We start from the raw sequence: 23979 nt of genomic DNA, 5'->3' as shown, positions 1-23979 counted from the left end.
CCTCAGGGAAGGGGGAAAATATGTTACAGGAGAGACATAAAATGGTTATAATGCATTTTATGTAGTTAGAATGGCTGCCTAACCCAAGATATGGGAACCACACTCCTCAAAAACTGAAAAGAAATGCTGCTTACATTGTCCAAATTCAATATATTTGAGGGCTTACACAAAAACTATTACATTTCCCTCCTCAATCCAGGTCTAATAAGCTCTTAGAGGAATACAATACACCCAAGATAGCCCAGCTACCTTTGGAGGCAGAGAAATAAGCAGGATGGCTTCTGCTGCAGCGTTGGAAACAAAAAGGTTTAATAAAAGGCAAAATAAACAGAAAAACCCGAGCCAAGTGCAAGAGATCTTGCTCCTGGTAAAACACCTCACAAAAGCCATTAGCTCCTTTGTTCTCTTCTTTTTCTACCCAATTGTTCAGGCAAGACTTTCTGGCTTCTCTCCAATTAGCTACTCTTAAACTTGAGGTGAAGTTTCCAAGGTCCTATGGAGGTGGCTTTTCACCTAATTGATGAAAGAAACTTCTGGGCTTCTTTCCTTTTTAGGGAGACAAAGGACAGTTTTGTCACTCTGTCAACAAGGGGCACACTCCTACAGAAACCCAGTGAACTAAGGTCTGTAACACAAATTTGAGTTCAGGTTACCCAAAGCAATGACATTATGCACTCTGTTCAGGTTCACACATCACCAAGCTGCAGCTGATCTAGGTTTGGCCCTCAAGGCATCCACACACTGTGTTTTGTGAGTACACCATTAAACACTGGCTGACACTGGTGTGGGTGTCACTTTGGGGCTGTAACAAAATTATCTTTTGATGGGCTGCTCGTCAGAAATGCAAAATGATTGTTGGTTTATCTGAGTTCAGCAGCACCTTCCCCTGCTGCAGCCTTGATGATGTACTCAGATCCATATGGAAGACTGGCACTTGGGCTTCATGTTACTTTAAAGGAATCAAAAATTCCATTCTGAAGTTCCATCTGAAAGGCTACAAGACCTATTTAGTGCCCCACTTTAACTCTTGTTATGGGAAAGGAGCTCTTTCATGTAACAGAAGTGTCAGTTCATGTCTGAAAAGGAGAGATTAGAAGTTGGAATACTTACGAGAGGGGATGAGATTTCTTCTGACATGTGAGATTTTAAGACATGTTTTTTCTTTTCTGAAATGAGAGGCTTCACAAAGATAACATAAGGCTTAAACTCAGGAGTCCTCAAGTGCTTTACAGCCTGTGAACAGATGATTTTTGGTTATCAGACTTCTTTTTAGTACATGTCCATGAGACTCGAGCTGGTTTCAGTGGTTTCACTGGTACTGTGGTGTGAAGTTCTGTTTCCTACACATCTGACCACAGCAACCTTGCTCTTCAAACACAGGCTCTTGGGAGTGTCCTGCTAGCACACAAGGGTGCATGGAGCATGGCCTCAATAGCACTGGGATTCCAAGGGGCAAGGACATGGCAAAAAATACTGAGGAAAGTATAAAAAACCCTGACTTCATGGGCAAGTTATGGTTTGCTTTGCCTAAGCAGCCAAACACTGCAAATTTTAAACTTGGAATTTCATCTGAGGTAGTACCACAAGCTTTTCCAAGTCCAGTTACAAAACCTGGATCAAAATTTCAAGTATTAACTCACAGCATGGGGGTATTAAGAGCAGGTCTGCTGGCACTGCTTACACTGCTCCTGTCCTGGGGTGGTTCATGGTGTTACTGCATTCTGTATCTGCACCAAAAATGGGTCCTGTATCTTTGACATCCTACAAATGAGAGCCTGGGGGGGTGTGGGTGTGCTATGGCCAGCGTCTTTAAAATCAGGACTAGAATGGAAACAACAGCTTTGCTCTAAGGATTCTCTCTAGGACCTGAGCAGGCTGGGACAGGGATGCACACTGGTCCTACAGCAAGGGAAAAGTGCCATGGTGAGGACTACTAAAAAGACATCCAGGCTGTGCTGGATTAAGCCTTTTTCTGACCCAGAGATGGGGCAACTGAAAGGTGTTTTAAAAGCTTTTATTCTGTTTTAAGTCTCATGTGAAGGGTGAGACAATACCGATGTTGTCATTCACACCATCACAATCAGAAGCCAATTATTTCCTAATTACAATACACTGTAGGTGTTTCTTGGCCTATCAGCTTTAGCCAGGCCATGCTGTAAATGCCTTAAAGCCAATCATCTGAAATGACCCCTTGTGCTAATTAGTAGTACCCCTCCTACCATGCATCTTTCATAGTTCTATTTCTCCAAATTATCTAGTGTTATTTGCAAGGCGTGTCCCAGCTGGACATGCAGGACCTGCAACCACTGCACTGCATTCCCAAGAGTCCCCTTCTGCTCAGGCAGCAGGAAATCAGATTTGCATTCTTTAAAAAAGCTGCAGAACTTACTTCAGGTACCACATCCACCAAACAAACCTTCTTCTTGGCCATCACAGACCGGATTGCCTCCAGACTTGTGCCATACAAATTTTCTTTGTACTCTCCGTGTTCCACAAATCTAAAAAGTCAACACACTTTTAAATACCACCTACAAAAAATATTAACAATACTTAACTTAGAACATTTGGTCTTAGAACATTTCCTGAAGTCACAGCAGTCAAAGAGGGAGGAGAGAGCAGAAAACCGGGGATGGGTGGGGAGGGATTTTTTAACTTTTTTTTTCCTTCCTTGATTAGTAGCAATTCTTCATAAATCACTAACAGTTAATCAGCACTACTGACAAAAAGGGGAAGAAGAATGGATATTTTTTCACAGAAAACAGAACAAAGCTGGCAAGGCAATGGACTGCAATTCTCCCATTTTTTGGGAGACCTGTAAAGATCTGAACTTTGAGAAAACATGTTCAGGCTCACAATGTCAGGTAGAACACAGGTTAAAATAAATAATATAAAACTTTTGTGAATAAAACTTTTTACTCACTATATTAAACAGACAGTGAGCAGCCCAACTAAGTATCTGTTACTTTCACTAGATTCAATTCTGACCAATCATAATGCAGATTATTTAACTCTAATTCAGGATTCTCCTACTGATGTTTTTCCTAAATTGCTTCCAGCTAAATGTTTGAGTTTGCTCTAACAGTCCAGACTCAGTAAAAAGCTTTTTACTTAAAAGCTGAATCCTTCTCATACAGCTTGTCCAACTTGTCACCTGGTTTGGGTATTCATGTGATGTAAAACTGAACAAGCAATATTTTTAAATAGTCAATTACTGCAGTATTTTAAAATGAACTCACTTGTTTTGCTGCACATCTGTCTCAAATGATTGCTTAGAAACAAAATTGTATTCTACTCCCTCTCTCTCATGGCTTTTCCTTGACCTTGTTGTATCTGGAAGAGAAGGGAAGACATGGGAGACACATCAGCCTTTGCAAATGTTTTCTCTACTTAGTTCCAGTCACATTTCCACAACTTCAAACAAGAAAGTAGCACAGTGGCAAATTCAAATGAACAAAATAGAAATCAGATAATATAATTTTGTTTTAAACCCAATCTCAAATATTGTATGACCAAAAATGAAGTTGTTTTGCTCCCAGGAGTGCTGTAACTAACAAAAAGAAATCAGGAAGCATCCTTCTTACACCTGGCAGATTTAGCAGAGTATATCCTACAGAAAACAGTGTAACTTAATTGTTTGGAATTCTGGACTCCCAGAATCTGGCTCCTCTTGGAAAACTCAAAATAAAACCAGGAAATATATAAATTTATACTGAATTTACAGTAAGAATATTGATGGCTGTTTCCCAAGGTATTTTGTGCATAATTATGTGAGTTCCTTACTTTTGGTGCAATTTCATTTTGTAATTGTTATTACTGTAGGAGAAGCTTTGATCATCATTCCACAAATCTGTGCAAGACCACAAAAGTGGTGTCTGCTATTTTTTTGTGTGTATGTTTAAATTCAAGTAGGAATTACTCACTTGAGTTCTTTTGCTAACTTACTGAAGTCTGCCTGAAAAACTTTTTTTTTTAAAAGGTTTTCAATAACATATAAACAGTGCCCTCAACCTTAACTTTTTGGATTCAAAAAGTAGCTTATTGGGGAATAAAAATAAGAATTTATTTTTTCTGTGTGTGTCTGATAATTCTTTTTTTAAAATAATCCAGTTAGAGAAATTCAGTGTAACTCTAGCCACAAAGCCATGCAAGAATCACTAATTTCTCTATTACTCTGACTTGCTTGTTTGAACAGCCTAGCTATACTAATTAAAACTTTAAATCTTGCCCAAATTTTGACTTGATTTATTGCTGTCTGCTTTTTTTTTCTTTTAACTGCAGCTGTAATACTGTTCTCAAGAAAAATCACCTTCTTTTAAATACACAATGTTTTGGCTGACTTTTAAGATACTCTACCACACCAGCTTTCTAGTCCCATTCCATTTTTCCTCCAGTATTCAGTTTTTCTTTTAACAGACATTGAGAAAATGCAATCTGCCCACTCAGGAAAACACAATTAAAAAACCCCACTGAGCTGACAGAATCCCAAAATGCAGATGTGCCAAATTACATAATGATTTATTCACCTACTGAAGGCAAACATAGCATATTACAATGAGAAAAAAATTAAGTACTTCATGAAATATTCATATAATCAATATTCATAAGAGAAATGATCATTAGTGCAGATGGCAGGACTTTAATTACACAGCATTTATGGAGTACAGATGCCACAAACACAATTCAGTGGATTTTACTCACGTGGAACTGCAACACCATACTCCTGGGGGTTCTCTGACACAACTTTTTGCTTCAGCTCACTTAACTTGGCCCCCAAACAACCTAATAAAATAAAATAAAACTGTCTGATATATTTATTTTCATTTCACACAGAAACCTATCAGTTTTCACACAAAGAATATGATTCAGGAGTGTGCTCGAAGAAACCCCTTCATGAGAGAACTCATGACCTGCTCTGCCATATTCTGCTTTGAAGATCATCAGGAACAAATTTAATTCTTTGAACAACTGCTGACAATCACCTGGCAGACACTAAATCAAGAAAACTGATCTTAGCAGTCAGTTCTATGAGATACCCCTGAATTTTAGGGCATCCTGAGAAACTGGCTTAGCACAAGGCTGATAAGCTGAATTGTAATTACATGCAAAATCTTGTTAGATAATTCTAACATCTGCCTCTTCATCAATAGTTCTGACAGCCTAAACACTGGAGTAAAAAGCAAGGGAAAGTGAGTCAGAAAAATGAGAAATAATCCTGCATCATTGTTTTTAGAAGGATCTGGTGAGTTTGATTCCTTGCTTAGTTTTTTTCCTTTTTTTAAAACGTAATTTAAAATAAAAGAGTGACTTCTGACAAAAACCCCACCAGAAAAACCAAAACCCCCAATCCAAACATCTAAGAAAAGCCTCTGGAAGTGCAGGATAAGGGAAGAGGGAGAAATGTGGAAAACTTGGAACACACTGGGTACCTTACCAATCAAAACCACCAGCCTCTGCTGTTCACCAGGCTGTTGCTGATATTTTGTGACTTCTTCATATGTGAGGAACTCTGCTCCATCTGCCTGCTCTGCTTGCTTGCCTTCACTGCCACTGGTTTCCTTCTCTTTTCGACTCAACCTGAAGCTCCTGCGTAAACCAGCTGGGCACAAAACAGAAAATACATGTTCCCACTTACCCACATTTTCAAACTTGTTCAGCCTCAAGTTATTGCCTTCAAATGGGAGTTATTCCCATAAATTTTGTTTGTAATCAAATCAGTGCAGATATGCTCTGATTAGGGGATGAATCTGTAACAAAAGCTGCTACCATTAGGAAAGGTGTTGAAGGTATTAAACCTGAGAGCAAGGAGCAGAATGCTGCTGGCAGCTGCTCCAAAAAATGCAAAGGGCTTCAGGGAAGGGGGAAAATATGGATATGGGATAGAAAACATAACATCCCATTGAATATGGGATAGAAAACCTCACATGTGGGACAGAAAACCTCACATCCCATTTAATATGGGATAGAAAACCTCACATATGGGATAGAAAACATAACATATGGAAGAGAAAACCTAACATCCCATTCAATATGGGATAGAAAACCTCACATCCCATTGAATATGGGATAGAAAACCTCACATCCCATTACATATGGGATAGAAAACCTCACATCCCATTGCTATAGGATAGAAAACCTAACATATGGGATAGAAAACCTAACGTCCCATTACATATGGGATAGAAACCTTAACATCCCATTGAACATGGGATAGAAAACCTCACATCTCACTGAATATTGGGGTAGAAAACCTCACATATGGGATAGAAAACCTAACATCCCATTGAATATGGGATAGAAAACCTAACATCCCATTACATATGGGATATAAAACCTCACATATGGGATAGAAAACCTAACATCCCATTACATATGGGATATAAAACCTCATATATGGGATAGAAAACCTAACATCCCATTCTATATGGGATAGAAAACCTAACATCCCATTACATATGGGATATAAAACCTCATATATGGGATAGAAACCCTAACATCCCATTGCCTATAGGATAGCAAACCTAACACCCAACCTATAATGAAATCCCCCTCATATAACTTTAGCTGCCCAGTATTGGTTATGCCAAAGTCAGATTATGCCTCTTCACAGAGATCATTTAGTTTATGAATGTATGGGAAATGAATTTAATAGTCCAGTTTTAATTTTTTAATGTGGAGGTGGGTTTTTTGGGGTGTTTATTTGGTGGGGGTGTTTTGTTTTCATTTTGGTTCTGGGTTTTTTTGGGGTGGGTGTGCTAGGGAACAGGTCAAGGGTTTTGGTTACTCACCTATGTAGTGTCCATTGAAATATCCTTCACAGTCACAGTCTTCTGTAAATTAAAAAGCAAGGGAGTGGGGGTGGGGCACAGGGAAAAGGAGAGTGAGAGGGAGGAAGGAAATACCTCAGACAATGTGTGTGATACAAGTCTGGCTCATTGGCAAGGAAAGAAATCTTATATCCTGCCTTGTTTGCACATACTTTTTAAAAATAATCATTGCTAATACTAAAAAAATATCTGCATTGACTAGTGGTTTATATTTGAAACAATTCTTGACTTTGATATTGAACTAGAGAATTTTATATCTTGGTATTTACAGTTCCCAGAGTTGATGCTTTGCAGCATTCATGACATTTGATTAGTGCTGCTGGTGGAAGTATGGGACTCAGGCTTCAGTAAAAAAGAAGACTCCACAAACACAGAGCTCTTTTCTAAATTAATAAATTTATAAATGAGTATGATTATGTAAGCAAATTGCCTCTTCTGATATTTCATTATCATTTGGGCTTGAAAAAAGGGGATCAGAAATGACAAAGATGAACTCTAACCCCCTTCATTTTGACCAAGTTAAATTATCATTGCTTATTAATTCTTTATTAAAAAAATAAAGATTTGATGCTTTGGTCATATGCACATATGTAAAATACCATGTTAAAAACCCCCAACCTCCTCAAATTACAACCACCCCCAAGGCCCCTGAAGTGTGCATAATAAAACCATGATAATTAGCTGCAAAAAAATACTCTGCAATCCTAAGAGGAATACTGAGTTCTCAAAATTCCTGAAAGAGGGATGCCTAGTTAATTTAGACACCTTGTAATATTTACAGTAATTAAAAAAAAAAAAAATAGCATTTAAACCTTTAACCAAAGGTGCCAGCCAAGAGAGGACTTTGGTTTTTAATAAATAGTTGTAATCAAGCAATGCCAATGTGTACTCCCAAAACATTGGAGTTTAAGAAATGAAGAGAACATTGAGAAAAAAATACAAATACAGAAAAAATACAAATAGCAATAAGATGAATCCGTAGCTAAGGTCAGAGATGTTTTGTTTATTTTCTGCTGTTCAAGGCTGACTCTTTCAGACTTGGCCATGACTGCTAATTACACTCTAATTACAGAATATAATCTGTACTTTCATCAAAGCTGATGGAATACTTAATACTTGGAATGTGAATATCAACAAGCAACTGTAATGTGGAAAAACCACCACAGCATATGGAATTCAACAGGAAGTACCTGATATTTGGAAAGGCAGCTGGTACGTGACACATAAACTGCATAAGCCCAAAAGAGTTGTTCATATTGAAAATAACACAGAAAAAAATGAAGATAAATCACTTAGGATTTACATGGGTGCCCTAAAATGTTAAACTCCAATATTTCCTTATTTTTTAAACATACCAGATACAAAGACTGCATTTAACTTGCAAGTCTTTGAACCTCACTCAGAAACCTACAGAACATGTAAATACATCTCAGAAGACAAATCTTTTCTCTTGAATCACAAGCAAACTTGGAAGTTACCATTACTTAAGTCATCAACCTGAATTAGATTAGTTTAAATAATAATTCATAAATAAAATGTCCTAGGAACAATATATCTACTGTTCCCTTTGGAATTTTAAAAATGTTTATTATTTTTATTTTAGAAAATACTTTGGTTGTTTATATTCAGACAGAAAGTGAGTTAGGAGAGCACCTACCTTTGTCAGAAGACTGATCATCTATAAGTTAGCATGAAAGGCAGAGTTGGGATGATATTAAAAGATGGACAAATAATTGAGCAAAATTAGAGAAAATGGAGAGGAAGTTTCTGGTTTAATTTGCTTAACAGGCTTTTCTATCTTAGAAAAAGTACTGCAATACAATACCCTTATCAACTGATTAAAGAATCTTGGGCTGAAATGTAGTTATTATAATCAGTTATCAGCTTAATTATCTTGAAAACACCTGAGATAAAGCTTAAGCAGCACTCCTCCTTACATGCCTCCTCATTTGAGTGTAATGGAAACTCATTTGGAAAAGCTTCACTTAAATCAATAATGCTATTTTATAACTTGATTGAGCATCTGCCCTCCTTGCAGCACGACAACACCTGCAGCTCACCCTGCACCAAAGGCACAAATTCACTTCTGTTACTCCAAAGGATTTCCAGAATCCTTGTCTACAAGGGTGGCAGTCCTGGCTGCACACAGTCCCAGCCTTCCCCCCACATCAACAGTGCTAAAATACCCCAGGGCAACAGAAACACAACTTGGGATAACTGTAACTCCTCCTGCTTTCCAGCACTTCCCAGCAACTTCCTCACAAGGTGAGTTTTCTGAATAATTCAGTGACAGAGACTGCAGAGCTGTAAACAACAATCACTCTGAAGTCTACTTAACACCAACTCTGTACCATTAAGCCTGAAATACAGATTATATTTCCAGCTCCAGGGATTTTTATCCTCCTTAAAGCCACACTTTATTTTCATATGAGTAGTTTCATGCACTCATGTAAGAATTTTGAGAAGTATACATTAGGTTATTTTTACAGCTTTCAAGTTTCAAACCATAGAAAAAAGTGTGAGCAAATTTTTAAGGCATCTAAATATGTAAGTCCTCATGTTCTTGAGAGCAGGGAGAGAGGGACAGCTATGATTTTTGAAAACAATAAGCACTAACAACACTGGATAAAGCTCAAACCTAAATCCTCTTCTTCCCTTGTGTCCATGCACATCAACCAATGGCAGATGGTAATTAAAATATCAATCAGTGGTGAAATATACTCAAACACATCATTATTGAAATAACAGAAAAACTGACAACTTAGTATCAATTAAAACATCACTGAGAGAACAGAACAGACTTACATAATGGTTTCTTCAGAGTTCTGGTATTCTGCAGAGTGCCTGTTGTTCTCCTGTAAGTCAGTCGTCTGAACAGAAAATAATTCTATTTTAGAAATGTAAACTCAGAATTACAGAGAATGTATAGCATGGAAAATAAAGAATGACATAGTGCTTTTTCTAAAAAAATTTAAAATGTCTCCGATTCAACTATTTAAAGGCTTTAATTAAAACTATGACAGTCTCAGATTGTTACCCAGATTACTCAGATTGTTTTCTTTTCATTCCCTCCACTGGAAAGGGAATGAAAAGAAAATTCTAAAACATTTTATGCTTTCATATGTCAGAGCACAGAAATCAATATTCATCAATCTGGGTTTTCTTTCTATTTCCCTTTTGCCCACGTGATCTTTTTTTGCAACATTAAGAAAAGTAGATAACCTTTGTCCAAAGCAGTCACTGAGCTGTGCATAAGTAGAAATTATCCACCTTTTTCCAGATCAGTTTGAAGTTTTCTGTTATTTACTAGTAAACAAACCAAGTTACCCAGCTTGTGTGAAAATGTAAGGACAGACCATCAAGTAAAATTTTCCTTCAGTGTTAAAATCACAAACCAGATCAAAATTCCTATTTGTTTAATACCTCCCACCAAAAACCCAACACCAAAAACACCCCAACAACCCAGCCCAAAAATCCAACCCTCAAAAAACCCCTCTCTGCTGGCAACTGAAACCACAATTTCCTCCCAAGTGGTTTTTTGCAATATTTATAACAGAAAAGAGATGCTGCTCAGGCATTTCTACAGTCACTCAGGGGAAACAGGCACTGAAGCAATTTCTATATTCCTTTTATTTATACATCTTTTTACTTGTTTACCACATTGAAAAAATTTAAAAGACTGCAGTGCAGCAGTGTAGCAGCATTTTTTGATATATTTGCATGCCCAGGAAGAAGGAAACAGCTGTAGAGGCAAAATTTGCCTCATGTTTCAAAGGAGCTTTCATGTAGTGGAGCCAAGACCTCAATGAGATTTCCAACCTGATGGAAATCATGCAGGCCAGCAACAGCATCAGACCTGTTCAATTGGTAGATACCCCCCTGTAACACCTACAAACCAAAGAAGACATTTGTAGTGATTTGCAGCAAGTGAGACCAGTGGATTAAAAGAGATTCCTTCTCAAAATAGGATTTCTGTACTGTAAAGACAAGCACTGAGGGATATTTTGCTTTAGAAGGTACATGTATCTTGCTGTGAAAACAGAGAAACTTCAAGCTCTAGAAGCTAAATACTCTCTTAGGAGCCAGAAGAAAGATCAGATCATAATATCTGTGCATAAATTCAAAAGAATTACACTAAATCTCTGGAAGTACAAGGCTGGGAAATACAGTCACATAACCATAAGCCAAGATGGTTAGGAGACTGATATTTCACATTTCATTTCATACATGTTTGTTTAGCTTCTGTTCTCATGCTACAAAGCATGAAGACAATGGCAAAATACTCAAATCAAGCTAGGAAGTTTATGATATAATTGGAGAAGATGGAGCTTTTTAGCACTTTCCTCTTAGCTGTATTTACCCTGGCAGGACAGTGCCTTTCATTTTCTGTGAAGAAATTCCAGCATAAAATCAATGTACCAACACAGTGACAATGTATACATGTGAAAGAAAAATAAGATCTGGAATCTTTGCTGACAAACCTTTCTTGGAACTGTTTTGAGGGGATCAAGCCTGCTCTGAGGTTGGTATCCCCAACACGCTTGGCTTGCCACCACGTGGGATCATCCTGGCTCACAACTTCCAGCACGTGGCGTCGCTTGAAGGGCAGCCCGGCTTCCTGGCAAGGAATGGCTTTGTCTTCTTTGGGGTTATAGCAGAAAAGTGCCCTCATAAACACCTTCAAAAGAAAGGTAACATGTCATTTCTTCTTGTCCTATCTGGAATGTCAAATAGCTGCCCTTAAAAGACTTTCCCCAATGCTAACACTGCTAGTGATATATATACACCATACCTCCTGCAAGCACTCAAAAATACAGACACCTAGCAGATTATGCAGAAAAATAAATTAACTTTCCAGCACATATCCAGTAATTATACATCAGAATTGTGGAACATGAGATTCAGAAGACCAAAGTTCCAAGAAATACAGATCACAATCTACATTAAGTACAAAATGGTGAAAAAAAATAAAGGGAGGGAGAAAACAAAAATGGATTTTTGATAAAGTTACCCAGTTGTAAAGATTGTCCTTAAAATGTTCCTTTAATGCATCAAAATCTACTATTCAACTTTGGATTTGTGTCTTAACACAATTTAACACAACAGCAGAACCACTTCAGAAAGTGATTTGAGGGCTTCAAGGATCAGCAGCCAAGAGCTGACAGAGGAATCTTGTGAGGGAGCAGCTGAGCAATCACTTATTGCAGATCAGGTAGGGCAGATGAAATGGGCTGATGGGGTCACATGGGGAATGCAGCTCTGCTTGTGGAGAGGTCCATTTTCACTCAAGTGAGTGGCAAAATGCCCAGAGATAATGGACAGATTGCAGCTGCCATGGTGAGAGGAGACAGCAGAACACTAAATTTAATTACATTTATCAAAAAGAAGAGGCAGGATTTCAGAAATGCTATAAAAGAACACGTGCCAAGATGGAGAAGAGTCATGAATAGAAGGGTACTGCACAAGAAAGCACTCTGCTGTCTTTGCAGCTCAATTAGGAGTCTGTGGCACTTGCACTGGAGCAGGAGTGCTGCATTTACAGAGCTGTCAAGATGTGCCTCAGTGTTTCAGCTGCATACCTTGCTGTCTTTTAGACGATCTTCTTCTTTGATGGCTGGAATTATCTTCAGTGTTATTGACCCTTGAGACTGAGCCTGAGAAAAACAGAAATGGTTTTTCACTTTGAAAGCAGGACAAGGATACAATCAAGACTATTCAAGCTCCAGTTAAGGAGCTAGCAGCTGTCTCCTCAGAACTCTAACAGGCCAAATCCACTTTTTAACTGCCTTACAGAGAATATCAGGATGTTCCATGACTCCACAACAGTGTCTTGCCCATGGAGACATCCACAGTAACTACTTGGCTAAAACTTATTAAGACCTGCATTAGAATTCCTTTGTTTGCTTTTAGCAATTGCATTAATTTCTGGGCTACAGTTCAGAGTACATTACCTACTTCTGTGGCTTTTAGTACAACACTGACTTAAATTTTTGCAGATTAATAATTTTAAAGTGCTGCTTTGAAAAATATTGCTGTGTTTTCTCCATATAGTGGCTAACTTGTTAGGATGAAATATAAGCATCTACAAAATAATCACCTACTTTCACTCCATAAATCTTTGCTAGGAAATTACAATTATTAGTTATAGTAAACTAAAAAGCACTTCTAGGTCCTTTAGAAATCTAGAATGGGTTTATGTCATCTGTTTTAGATGCCTTATTTTACATGAGATGAACTGTGTTGTAGGGAAGCCTGCAATTCTGCACAGATTAAAAAGCAAAAACAAAAATTTGTAGCTTTTCTTCAAAAAAATAAACCATGAAGAAGGAAGTGTTACACTTCAGGCATTAACTCACGTGGGACATATGTAATTAGAAATTACACAGGACAGATAAACAGCATCCCAAGATCCCCATAAATTAAACTTTACACACTATTTCAAAGTGGTTTTGACACCTTCTGCCCCCCAAGTTAAAAGCAGTCATTGGCATTATTTGGGATTGTTTGATCTAAATTGAGATTAGGTGATGGAACTGACACCTTACTGTGTCCCTAAATCCACTCCACACCAAGACAAGGGGAAACCACACCACAAGAGGGAAATCAGAGATAAAGAAGCCTAAGAGCTACAACACTTTCTACCAAGATTTGTGGGTATTCATGTTAGAGAAGCTTGAAGCAAGAAATTGCTCTTGTCACCAGGAATCTGCTGGTAAAGAACAGACTGACAGATCTACTGAGCACACAGACAAAACTCTCTTCAGATTCGTAACACACAACATTATGGATCATCTTCTAGGAGTGTATTTATAATTTGCAGTTTGCTTGCCATAAACAAAGCATTAAAGGGAAGTTCTTGACAGAGCAACATGTTAACTTTGTATTTGTATCTTACTTGGTACCAATCCAGTTCGCAGAAGTTTCTGAAGTCAAAAGGAGAAGACTAATCCACTGGGAGAAGAAAAACTCTTAATGCAAAGACAAGCAGGGATTGCATCTTTTAGCTCTATATTTTAAACTCATGGTTAAATGTCATCATCTACTGTAATTACTAGATCACCAAACAGAAAAGATCTTGAAATGAAAATCAGTGCAGACCAAAATCTGACTTATTTCTTCTGGTCGTTTGTGAAGCACAGTAATACCATTGACTTCTCTTAGTTCATCTCCAACATGGACAAGACCTGAAAAGATGGTAAGTCAATTAAAATAGGCCTAGACACTGGAAAGCACTACTCCTCTGATGTCCATCTAAGTCATTAGCATGTACTTCCTCTCCTCCCTCATCCAGACTGATGGATTCAGTACCAAAGCCAAGTGCTTTGTTGGAAATGTGCCTCAGAGTCTCCTGCCTTTATTCCTAATGGCACTTTTTTTTTCCATGCAGCACAGTCTCAAAGGAGAGCAGCATGCAGACAGGCAACTTGTGACAAGGTACTCTGGAAAATCACTATTTGGATCAGTGTTAAGCATGCAAAACTAGTTTCATGAGTGTGCCCAAATCTTATGAAGTCAGGAGACACACAGGAATATAAAGGCAGGAATGACACGTCTTCACCTGACAGACCAATACTTCACACTCACAGAAAAATGCTAGACTAATTTTTTTAAAAAAGCCATGAAGAGATTCTACAAGATTTAGGTTTGTTTATCCAGTTCAATAACAAATGTTGTACTTGTCATATACATAGCTACTGTTAACTGACATAAAAGAATTTCTCAGTAAAGCAAACAGAAAACAACACATGATACACTGAATAAACCAAGCTACTAGATTAGAAGTCAAAAACATTCTTTGTATTTTTCTAAAGCTCAAACATACTTCTCCATCTCTGTTTTCATTTTTTCCTAATAGCCATTTAATAAAAAGCATATGTAATTAGATTAACAGGTTACTGATGAAACACAGGAATGCTAAGAGCATGCTCAGGAACTTCAGAGGTTTCCCAGTGCAATTCAGAGATGTACTAGTGCCATCATACCACTGCGATCAGCTGCACCACCTCTCATGATCCTTGCTACAATCACAGCTCCTGTGTGCTCATCTCTTCTGATGGTAGCTCCCTGAAATAAAACACACCCCCCACCCAAAAAAATGTAAGAAGTTTGCCCTGAATTCAGCAGCCAGAGAAATAACGTGTATATTATTATGTCTTTTAAACTGGAATTAATTTATTCAATGGATTTCCTCTTTCTCCTTGATGATTTCCACCATTACTCAAGGTTTGAGCATGCCAAGTGATTATGGGAAGGTGCACCCACCTTCCTTTCTGCTGACTTTGATAAGTGCTTACACTCCCTGCATTACTGTGGTCATCAAAGTCACTCAAGTGTGCAAAACATCTTATTGTAACAAATTCTTTCTCCTCCTCTTCTGAATCTTTATACAATACAGTCAGCACTTTTACATGTAAAAACAACAAAAGCCAAGTAATTGGATTTTTTTCCCTCCTCCTACCTCTGCTGGCAATACAAAGCTTTAATCAGAAATTCAGTCACTGCTCCCTTCTACTACTCTGATAGAGAAAGCAGATTTCTTTCCCAATACAACTGTTCTTCCTTAGGGAATCAATTCTTCCATTTCCATTTGTATAAAATTGACAATATAATGCTTATACACAGGTATTAAACATACTCTCACTGATTTTCATGCAAGTGAATTCATGAAGTCACTGAATGTTAGCTACAGTATCAAAAGAATTAATACATATAATCAGCATAATTGCTCCAATATATACAATTTCTTCACTGTGCTTCCTGGCATTATAAACTATGTCCATAAAGCAGCTAAATGCAAAATTGTGGAGGTGCATTTATAATTTACCAAATTATTTTTTATGTTACTTTCTAAGCTTCAGAACACTGCAAGTTTCTGAAGGCTGTTTGATGACATCTTCAAGTATCTCCTCCATACTCACAATAACACTCTTGCACCATAAAGTTTTTTATGACTAGAGATGGGTGATCTAATATGTACCAAGGGTTCTTTATTTTTCACTAGCCGAACAATTTTCACTGATTCCTCATCAAAATCATCATCAAAATTATCAGGTAGAGGTGGAAGAGCTGGGTCAAAGTTCTTCTGTGCTACAGTGTCATGCACTACAAGCATTGCCTGCATAAAGGAAATAAAAAACAGTAATGTAATGGAGTAATATTACAATTCCCATTCTCATGTTTCCAGCAAAATTAAACTTCCCCTTTCTACCCTCACCACAAATCCTCCAGAAAAGATTTAGCAATTACCTTATCCATCATGTAAACTATATGCTGGTAAATGTCAATATTTACAATAAATCCAGGCAAAAGCAAAAAACAAAGTGGACAATGAAAAGCAAGAAGGTATCCTTTCCTTCTCCTTTTCTTTCCCGGTCCCTCAGAAAACAGTAAGGAAGGGAGGAATGGAAGACAGCATGGTGCATTAAGCTGGAAAACTCTTTTCAATTTCCTTCACGTCCTAAAGTCTGTGCAGGAAATCCCAGTGGAATAGAAGTTTGGAGGAGGCTTCTATATAACTTTTCTGTTACAAAATGTTCTATCACAATTCTGCAAAGGCATTTCTTTAAGGTCCCTAATGTGATTTTTTACCCTGAGGTGTGGTGTTGACAACAGCTGAAGCAGCTCTTTTTCTTCATTATTCACTGGTGCTGTCTGCAATTCTTCTATTACCTTTAAAATAAAAATTTACAACTTCAAAATTAAAGGAGTTTACCAAACAAGGTCATGTATTTACATTTCTGTTGAGTGTTTGCTAACATCTATCATCCATCAAAGTAGTGTGCACAGATCAAAACTGATCCCAGTCCATAGTGCATGAAACCTGAAAGAAACCAGTTTCTTTAGCTGTCTTTTTAGATAGTACAGAAGACAGCATCAGGAATCAGAATCATAATCCCTAAACATACATTTTAAGAATTATTCCATCAATAGAATTTCAGGAGCAAGTTCTGAAATTTTAAATTCTACATGGAATACATAAATGACACCCGAAACAACACTCTTGTATTATTTGATAAAAGACTTGAAACTTTTCTGCAGTCATCTAGTATTACCTGTGTGGAACATGCAACATGACTCCCTTGTTCCCTGCAAAACCTGGACACCAAATTATGCCCTGGACTCTCAAGCACTTTAAATGAAAGATGAGAGAAATAATGGAGGCACTTCTGCACTGGGCTGAGTGGATGGGAGGAGAGAGAAAGCAGGAAGGGAAAATGGGTTGAGGCAAAAGAGATTTCCTTACCCTGTTAAGGGTTCTAAGCAGGGAAGTCATATAGTTCTATAAAAAACTTCTCTGCTATTCTGAAGATGGAAATTTTGTATGACTTGACAGGTAGCAATGCTGAAACTTTTGTGGAGGTGTGTGGGAACAGGGAGAGGGGGTGTGCTGCATGTTAAGGGGGGCACTGGGGACTCCTGACTTTGAAAAGGGAAATATTCCAGCTCCCAAACCTTCCACTGCTCCTTCCTATGCTATGGCAGAAAGCAGGTCCATGTAAAGAGCCAGAAAATGCAGAATTTCACTTCACAGGCACAGGGCATCATGTCACACACAAATCTAAGACACAGCTCTGCTCTGTGAACAGACTGGGGGATGAACTGACTGAGAGCAGCCCTCAGGAGAGTGACCTGAGCATCCTGGCAGATGAAACATCAGATACATGAGGGCAAGGTGTGCTTGCAGTCCAGAAAGACAACTGTATCCCAGCCTGCAGGGAGAGAAGCAGGGCCAGCAGGTCAGGGGAGGTGATCCTGTCCCTCCTCCTGCTCCCATGAGAGCCCCTCACCCAGAGGTGTGGGGAGGTGATCCTGTCCCTTCCTCCTATTCACATGAGGCCCCCTCACCCAGAGATATGGGGAGATGATCCTGTCCCTCCTCCTGTACTCATGAGACCCCTTAAGTCAGAGGTCAGGGGAGGTGATCCTGTCCCTCCTCCTGTTCTCATGAGATCCCCTCACCCAGAGATCAGGGGAGGTGATCCTGTCCCTCCTCCTGTCCCTCCTGCTCTCAGGAGACCCCTCAGCCAGAGCAGTGTTCAGCTCCAGCCCCCAGTGCACAGACCTGCTCTAGTGCATCCACAGGAGGATCACCAAAATGCTCACAGGGCTGGAACACCTCTCCTATGAGCAAAGGATGAGACAATTGGGATTGCTCAGCTTGGAGAAGAGAGGGCCTGGGGGAGACTTTACTGCTGTAATTCAGTGTGGAAGAGGTTTTACAGTGACCTCTGTGAGCCAGAGAGAAGTTTGAGAAGAGGATCCATGTTTAGCCCTGAAAGAATTTCCTACCAAGGTCACTGACATAGAAACAAAGAAATAAAGAAGGATAAGTAAGAGAAACCTTCAACTGCCTATTCCAATTAGCACTATGTTTGTCTCTGGTGACCAGTGAGTAAAGTGTAAACTTAAGAGCTTTGTAAGAATGTATAAAAAGCATGCATGCTATAACAAAAAGAGTTTCAAGCCTTCTGAAAATGGAGTGTGTTGCTTTGTGTTGTCTCTGTCTCAACTATGACAATTCAGCACATAAAGGAGCCTTACAAGAGAGAGAAAAGCTCTTTACCAAGGCCTGTACTAACAGGACATGGGCAGCTGTTTTAAATTGAAAGAGAGCAGATTGGATATAAGGAAGAATTAGATTATCCACATTTAGGTTGGATATAAGGAAGAATTTTTTTACGATGAAGGTGGTGAGATGCTAGAACATCTGTATGGTGAGGTGCTGGAAACATGGCTGCCAAGAGAAGTCTGGGATGCCCCAGCACTGGAAATGTTCAAAATCAGGATAAACAGGCTGTGAGCAATCTGATCTAGGAAAAGGTGAGCCTGCCTGGGGTGCTTAGATGAGATCACCTTTCAAGGTCCCTCCAACCCAAACCAACAGCAGTGCTGCCTGGGCTGGAATGGTTTTAAGGCTGAATGCTCAGCTGGGATAGTCTATTGAATGCTGAATGCCTTTTGCAGCCTCTCCCTTAGGAAGGCCACTCATATTATCCTTTCCTTCTACATGAATGTGTCCATCTTCACTAGACATTTAATGACTCGGTGTTTTTGAGCTCTCATTTCCTTGATTAATCATGGCCAACAGATTACAAAGACAGTTGGGGAAGATGAGGAATATGTTCACATATAGCACAATTGTTAGAAAAGTAGGAATAAATAATAGGAAAATGAGGAGACAAGAATTTTTACTCACATCTTCAACTAATCCTGCTGCACTGTGTAAAACAGGAGTTGGACTCTGCCTTTCATAATGACGGAGCTTTTCATGAATCTGAAAAAAGATTCAGGGATATTTCTACAGAGAGATACAAAACTTTCTAAATATACTTACACTGGAATATTTTTCTATTTAAGGAACATAATTTATCTGAGATGTGTCAGAAAAATAATCTCTCTTAGGGTTATTTTTGTTTTGTTTAGGACTCTCAGTTTTCTTTTTGGTCATGGTAGTTTCAGACAGTCAGAAAATCTGTAAAGACTTTAGGAGCATAAGAGAAAAAATTAAGCCATTTCACACTACCTTTTAGCTATGGAGTACTGTATCTTCATTTTAGCAAGAAGAGCAGAAAAATGTATTTCTGAACAAAATATGCTAATTGTCAAACATTATTAATGTTTGTGCTTAAACACACATATGCTTTGGTCGGTACAGAATTCTTAAAAAAAAAGTTTGGCAAAGTAAATGGTTCATAAATCAAGGGAACAGAGAAAAAGTAAACAGTAAGGAGAATGCACATAAATAAATACAAACTTTTACCTTCATCAGGTAGCTGAGACTCCTTTCACTGAAGACATCCCTAAGGAACCCCATTTCCTCTTTATGATTTGAATCAGGTCTTAGCTGAGATGTCAAAAGAGCCAAAGTTTCATGCAAACCTAAATTTAGATTCAGGACAGAACAAAAACATTGAACACAGACTTCTCACAGGACCTTCTACTGCACACTTAGTAGTTACTACATTTATTTGGGTACCACACTGGTGATCATCAAATTTGCAGAGAGACTCGTGTTTATGTTGTGTTTATCCACCACTCATTTTGCAACACTCCCTTCATAAGTGGCAAACACAGCATCTTATTAAGGCAAAAGCTAACAAAGCAATTAAAAAATGTCTTTCACATTTCCCACTTCAGGTTTATTATGCTTTGTTTCCAGAACCCTTTGCTTCCCTCTTACAAATTTTGTATTTTTAGTACCACAGCAGACTCTCAAAATGACTGAATGGCCTCCTTTAGCAGCTCTACTTGCCCAGCAGCTTTGCTTACAAGTGTTATCCTGCCCCTTCTACCTCTGAGGCACCTATAAAAAGCCAGGCTTGACCAGAGGAAGAAAGGACAGGTGTAGATTTCCATTGTGGTGGAATCAAAGCTCGTGGCTAGTTTTCTAAAACGTATTTAAATCACCAATATCCCAATTTTGCATCACACACCAGACAAATGCCAGATTTTTCCTGATGAACCATATCTGGGAACACAAGACCAAAACAAAACAGGAAATAAAAAAGGTGGAGGGGGTTCAAATCTATTCCTGTAGCTATTCTCCATGAACCTTAGAGTGGATTTTGATACAGGAGACTCAAACTCACTCCTGCTTTACCCCTAAACATCATTTAATATCTGTGACTTCCCCCTGGGCAGCATACTGGAGAAGCTAGTAAAGCAGCCTTGAACTAAGTAACTTATTTTAAGTTAAAAGAAAGAATATTTACAAATATTTACAAAGTTTAGCAATCCCTGTTCAGAAAATATTAATAAATGACCCAGCAAGCAGCAGATATATATGGGCTGGTCTTTAATAAGCAGGTGTAGAAGGCACTGTTACACTGAGAGGTCCAAATTTGCCTACAGGAGCCTATCAGGATATATTAAAGTCTATCAGAATATATTGAAGTCTATCAGAATATATTCAGGTCTGCCAGAACATATTCAGGTGCTCTAGGGTTCTTAGGGAACTGTTTCCTGACAAACTATTAATTTTCACTTTTTACATTTCACTTTCCTTCTTATAGGTAATTGCTAAAAATCTCCAGTTGAATTATCTTAATTCTGTTAAATTTTACTCCAATTCGAATTAATTTTATGTGTGACACACCTCTGATAAGATTTCAGCCACTGTTCTGTTGAAAGCATGCAGTTGAGTTACCTGAGTCTTCTGAAAGCACGGGCATGGTTTTGTTCTTATTCTTAGGGACAAATGTTCAACTCCAACCAAGAGGATTGTTTCTTCTTTCTGGATTGTGGTTCAGAGGCAGTCCTGAAATGAGCAAACATAATACCTAAGCTCAAGCATGCAAGAAAAATGTCAGGCATGTAAAAATAGCAATTTTTCTAGTTTTCAGTTTAACCTGGATCAAGCAGAGCTCTGCAGTTATTCTGCTATGCAAGTAACAATGTAAAATACTGGGTTATGTAACGAAATGTAAGTAAAATGAAAAATACTAGGTTATATAATAACCATATTGTATCCTGGACAAAGCTGAGGCTGGAGAGAATATCTCTCAAGATAGGTAATTTTAACAGGTCTAAATAACTCGGAAAAAACAGAAGAGAAGAGATGTTTAAAAGCACTGGAAATATCATGTGCAGGAAGATGCCACATCACAAGATGTCCTGGGGCTTCCTAAAAGCTCATCTCAAAGAAATGTACACATCCCTGGATTCTGATGGAAACCATGCTGCAGTTCCTCCTTAAAGCTGGCAGGACTGGCACTCTACCAACCTTGGTGACAGGTACTAAAGATGTTATAAAAAATAAAGCTACTCCCACTGCTCAGAAATGGCTTTAGACATTTCTCTTGCAGATTTCTCTTGTCACTCAGAGCAAATTACTCCAGAGCAATTTTTTTTAAATTAAAAAAAAAAAATCCAAACTGAATCTATGCATGTAATTGCTAGTCCAAGATGAAACATTGTGTTTCAGGGCACTTACAATCTTGTTCATGCTTATAAAATTCACTGGAGTAGTATTTGCGTAAAAATAAACTCCCATAACAGCTCACATACTCCAACTCTGCTGAATACAAAAAAGGATGCTCCTTGTGTTTCTATTTGTAGATAAGTCTCTGATATTTTGGTTGCAGGAAACAAGTTTGATGGTCTTCCAATTCAAATTTTCTTGACTAGCTGCCTGAAAATACCACAGTACTGCATGGCAAATTAGCATTTCCTTATTTAGAATTTTATAGATTCCAGAGTTTCTCTACAACATAGTGAAATACTAAGCTCAACAGTCACCTATGTTTTACACCCTGTGTTTTCTACCACTACAATTAATTAATCCATCTGGGCATCAAAACATAGCTGGAGATCTCTAAATAAATCAACTGAGTGCTGAAATTTCACTCTAATCCATGGACTGTGCTCCAGTGCATTATACATACTATACCTTTATTTAAGCACTCTTATTACCTATTGCTTAGAAGAAATAAACATTTCACTTACACACTTCATGCCAAAGAAATTTATGGGCAATCCATTCAACTGCTTTGGTTCCTTGACTGTGGAATTTCATTTGACACATATTTAAATCTTCTCAAATTATTAAGAAAAAACTTTAATTGCATGCTTCATCTTTGCAACAATGTGTGCTTCCCACAGTCAAACCTATTTAGCACCAAACCCCACAAAAACCCAAGTTATTTTCCAGATTCTCAGTAAAAAAATAGCACACACAGGACCTTGGAAAACACATTTCAGCATCTTAAAAACCTGACAGCAAACTCAGGAGGATCAGAATTAGTCGAGTTAGGCACAGCAATCAAAATGGAGGCTTCCCCTAGAGGCATCTTCCATGCTCTGTAAAAATCCCGTTACACAGAACTGCCTGCAATGAACACTCCAAAGAAATAAAAGCATTCCATACCCAGGGCTGGCTCTCAGAGGTATTAAAATCATCCCCAGCATGAGATATTTTGCAAGATGGGTCTCAAAACCATGAATCTGATGTTCTCTCACCATTGTAGCATCAATAGGCTCAAATACACTCTTTAGAAATATCTACCTAAAAGTTAATTCATTTTTCACACATATCCTTGCCCAGCTGCTCCCAAGACTGAATGCCTGAAGCACCTTTCTTACCTAGAAAAAGGGCTGTTAACATCTGGAAGGGGCTAAATAAACTCAACTGATGCTCACCATGGGGTCAAAGCAGGAGATAAAACAGAAGCAAAACATGACCTGGCATATCCCCATTAACGTACACAATAAACCTATTGTGGTACACAGCCTAACACAACATAAAGCTTCTGTAATCCAGACTGTATCACTCAAAGCTTTCAGAAAACAACAGCAGTTTAACATTTCGCATGGCCCTAGCATTAGGTCAGAAGATACATCACTACACTAAGCGGGCCATAGGTGACAGCTGACGGCCACACAGGATTTCTCCTCCTGTCAAACCTGAGTGAAGCTGCTTCACGAGTACCTACTCTAGACAGAAAAAGACACTCTTCTGGTGCTGGACAAAGCATAAACAAAACCGCATAACCCTGCTGGGCACCACGGGGCCGGACTCTTCCTCCGAGCCCCCCGGTCAGGGGCAGCCCCGGCCCAGCCACTGCCGCGCTGGGCGCTCCGGGCTCAGCCGGGCAACCCTCGAGATGTGTAGGGCTCCGGTGACACCCCACCGGCAAGGGCTGTCCTGCCCCGGAGAGCTTTATGTGAGCTCCACCGAGCCGGAGGTGACACCTGCGGGCCCAGACCTCCTCACGGCTGCACCGCGTACGGAGCCAGGCTGCGCTCCGCACCGGACCGGAGCGAGGCAGCTCTGCCTGAGCTGCTTCCCGAGCCGCGGGAACACATCCGGGCCCACATCCACCAGGGAGCCCGAACCCGGACCGAGCGCCCAGGCACACCCAGCACACCCGCGGGCTCCCTCACGCCGGGCCGCGCCTCGAAGGCAGCACCGGAGCCCGGCCCGAAGCGCCGCAAAATGGCGCCGCCCCCGCCGCCTCAGCGACCCCCGCACCGTGCCCCGGGCCCGGCGCTGCCCCGGGCCGCCGTTACCTGCGGGAGCAGCCCGGGCTGGGCTCCTGCGGCGCTGGACGCTGCCCCGGCCGGCCGCGGAGCTGCCCGCAGCCTGCTGCGCACCTCGCTCATGCGCCCTCAGAGCTGCTCTACGCACGCCTCCCTCCTTCCCTGCCTCCCTCCCCCA

The 23979-nt window shown here is 39.4% G+C and overlaps 1 protein-coding gene across 6 annotated transcripts in view; it reads right to left on the bottom strand.

Moving 5' to 3' along the window:
- MPP3 (MAGUK p55 scaffold protein 3) overlaps positions 1–23979 on the bottom strand; it is a 27491-nt gene extending 3512 nt beyond the window's left edge. For 2 of the 6 annotated variants that reach the window (XM_064399756.1, XM_064399759.1), the window contains exons 1-18: positions 23832–23979; positions 20971–21081; positions 19585–19703; positions 19021–19098; positions 16413–16493; positions 15802–15939; positions 14807–14888; positions 13923–14008; positions 12404–12478; positions 11306–11502; positions 9630–9694; positions 8482–8502; positions 6786–6827; positions 5432–5596; positions 4699–4779; positions 3237–3330; positions 2390–2498; positions 1111–1233 (exon numbers count right to left, since the gene is read on the bottom strand). In XM_064399756.1, the coding sequence (XP_064255826.1) occupies positions 1111–1233; positions 2390–2498; positions 3237–3330; positions 4699–4779; positions 5432–5596; positions 6786–6827; positions 8482–8502; positions 9630–9694; positions 11306–11502; positions 12404–12478; positions 13923–14008; positions 14807–14888; positions 15802–15939; positions 16413–16493; positions 19021–19098; positions 19585–19703; positions 20971–20995 (1581 nt within the window). In that variant the 5' untranslated portion in view covers positions 20996–21081; positions 23832–23979. Of the gene's footprint in view, positions 1–1110; positions 1234–2389; positions 2499–3236; positions 3331–4698; positions 4780–5431; positions 5597–6785; positions 6828–8481; positions 8503–9629; positions 9695–11305; positions 11503–12403; positions 12479–13922; positions 14009–14806; positions 14889–15801; positions 15940–16412; positions 16494–19020; positions 19099–19584; positions 19704–20970; positions 21082–22268; positions 22869–22904; positions 23225–23831 lie in introns of those variants that run through there. The other 4 variants (XM_064399760.1, XM_064399758.1, XM_064399757.1 and 1 more) reach the window with 4 other exon arrangements.

This window comes from Passer domesticus, chromosome 27, assembly GCF_036417665.1.
Source record: "Passer domesticus isolate bPasDom1 chromosome 27, bPasDom1.hap1, whole genome shotgun sequence".
NCBI classification, from domain to species: domain Eukaryota; kingdom Metazoa; phylum Chordata; class Aves; order Passeriformes; family Passeridae; genus Passer; species Passer domesticus.
The sequence above is the reverse complement of the archived record's forward strand: the minus strand, read 5'-3'. Positions and strand labels throughout refer to the sequence as shown.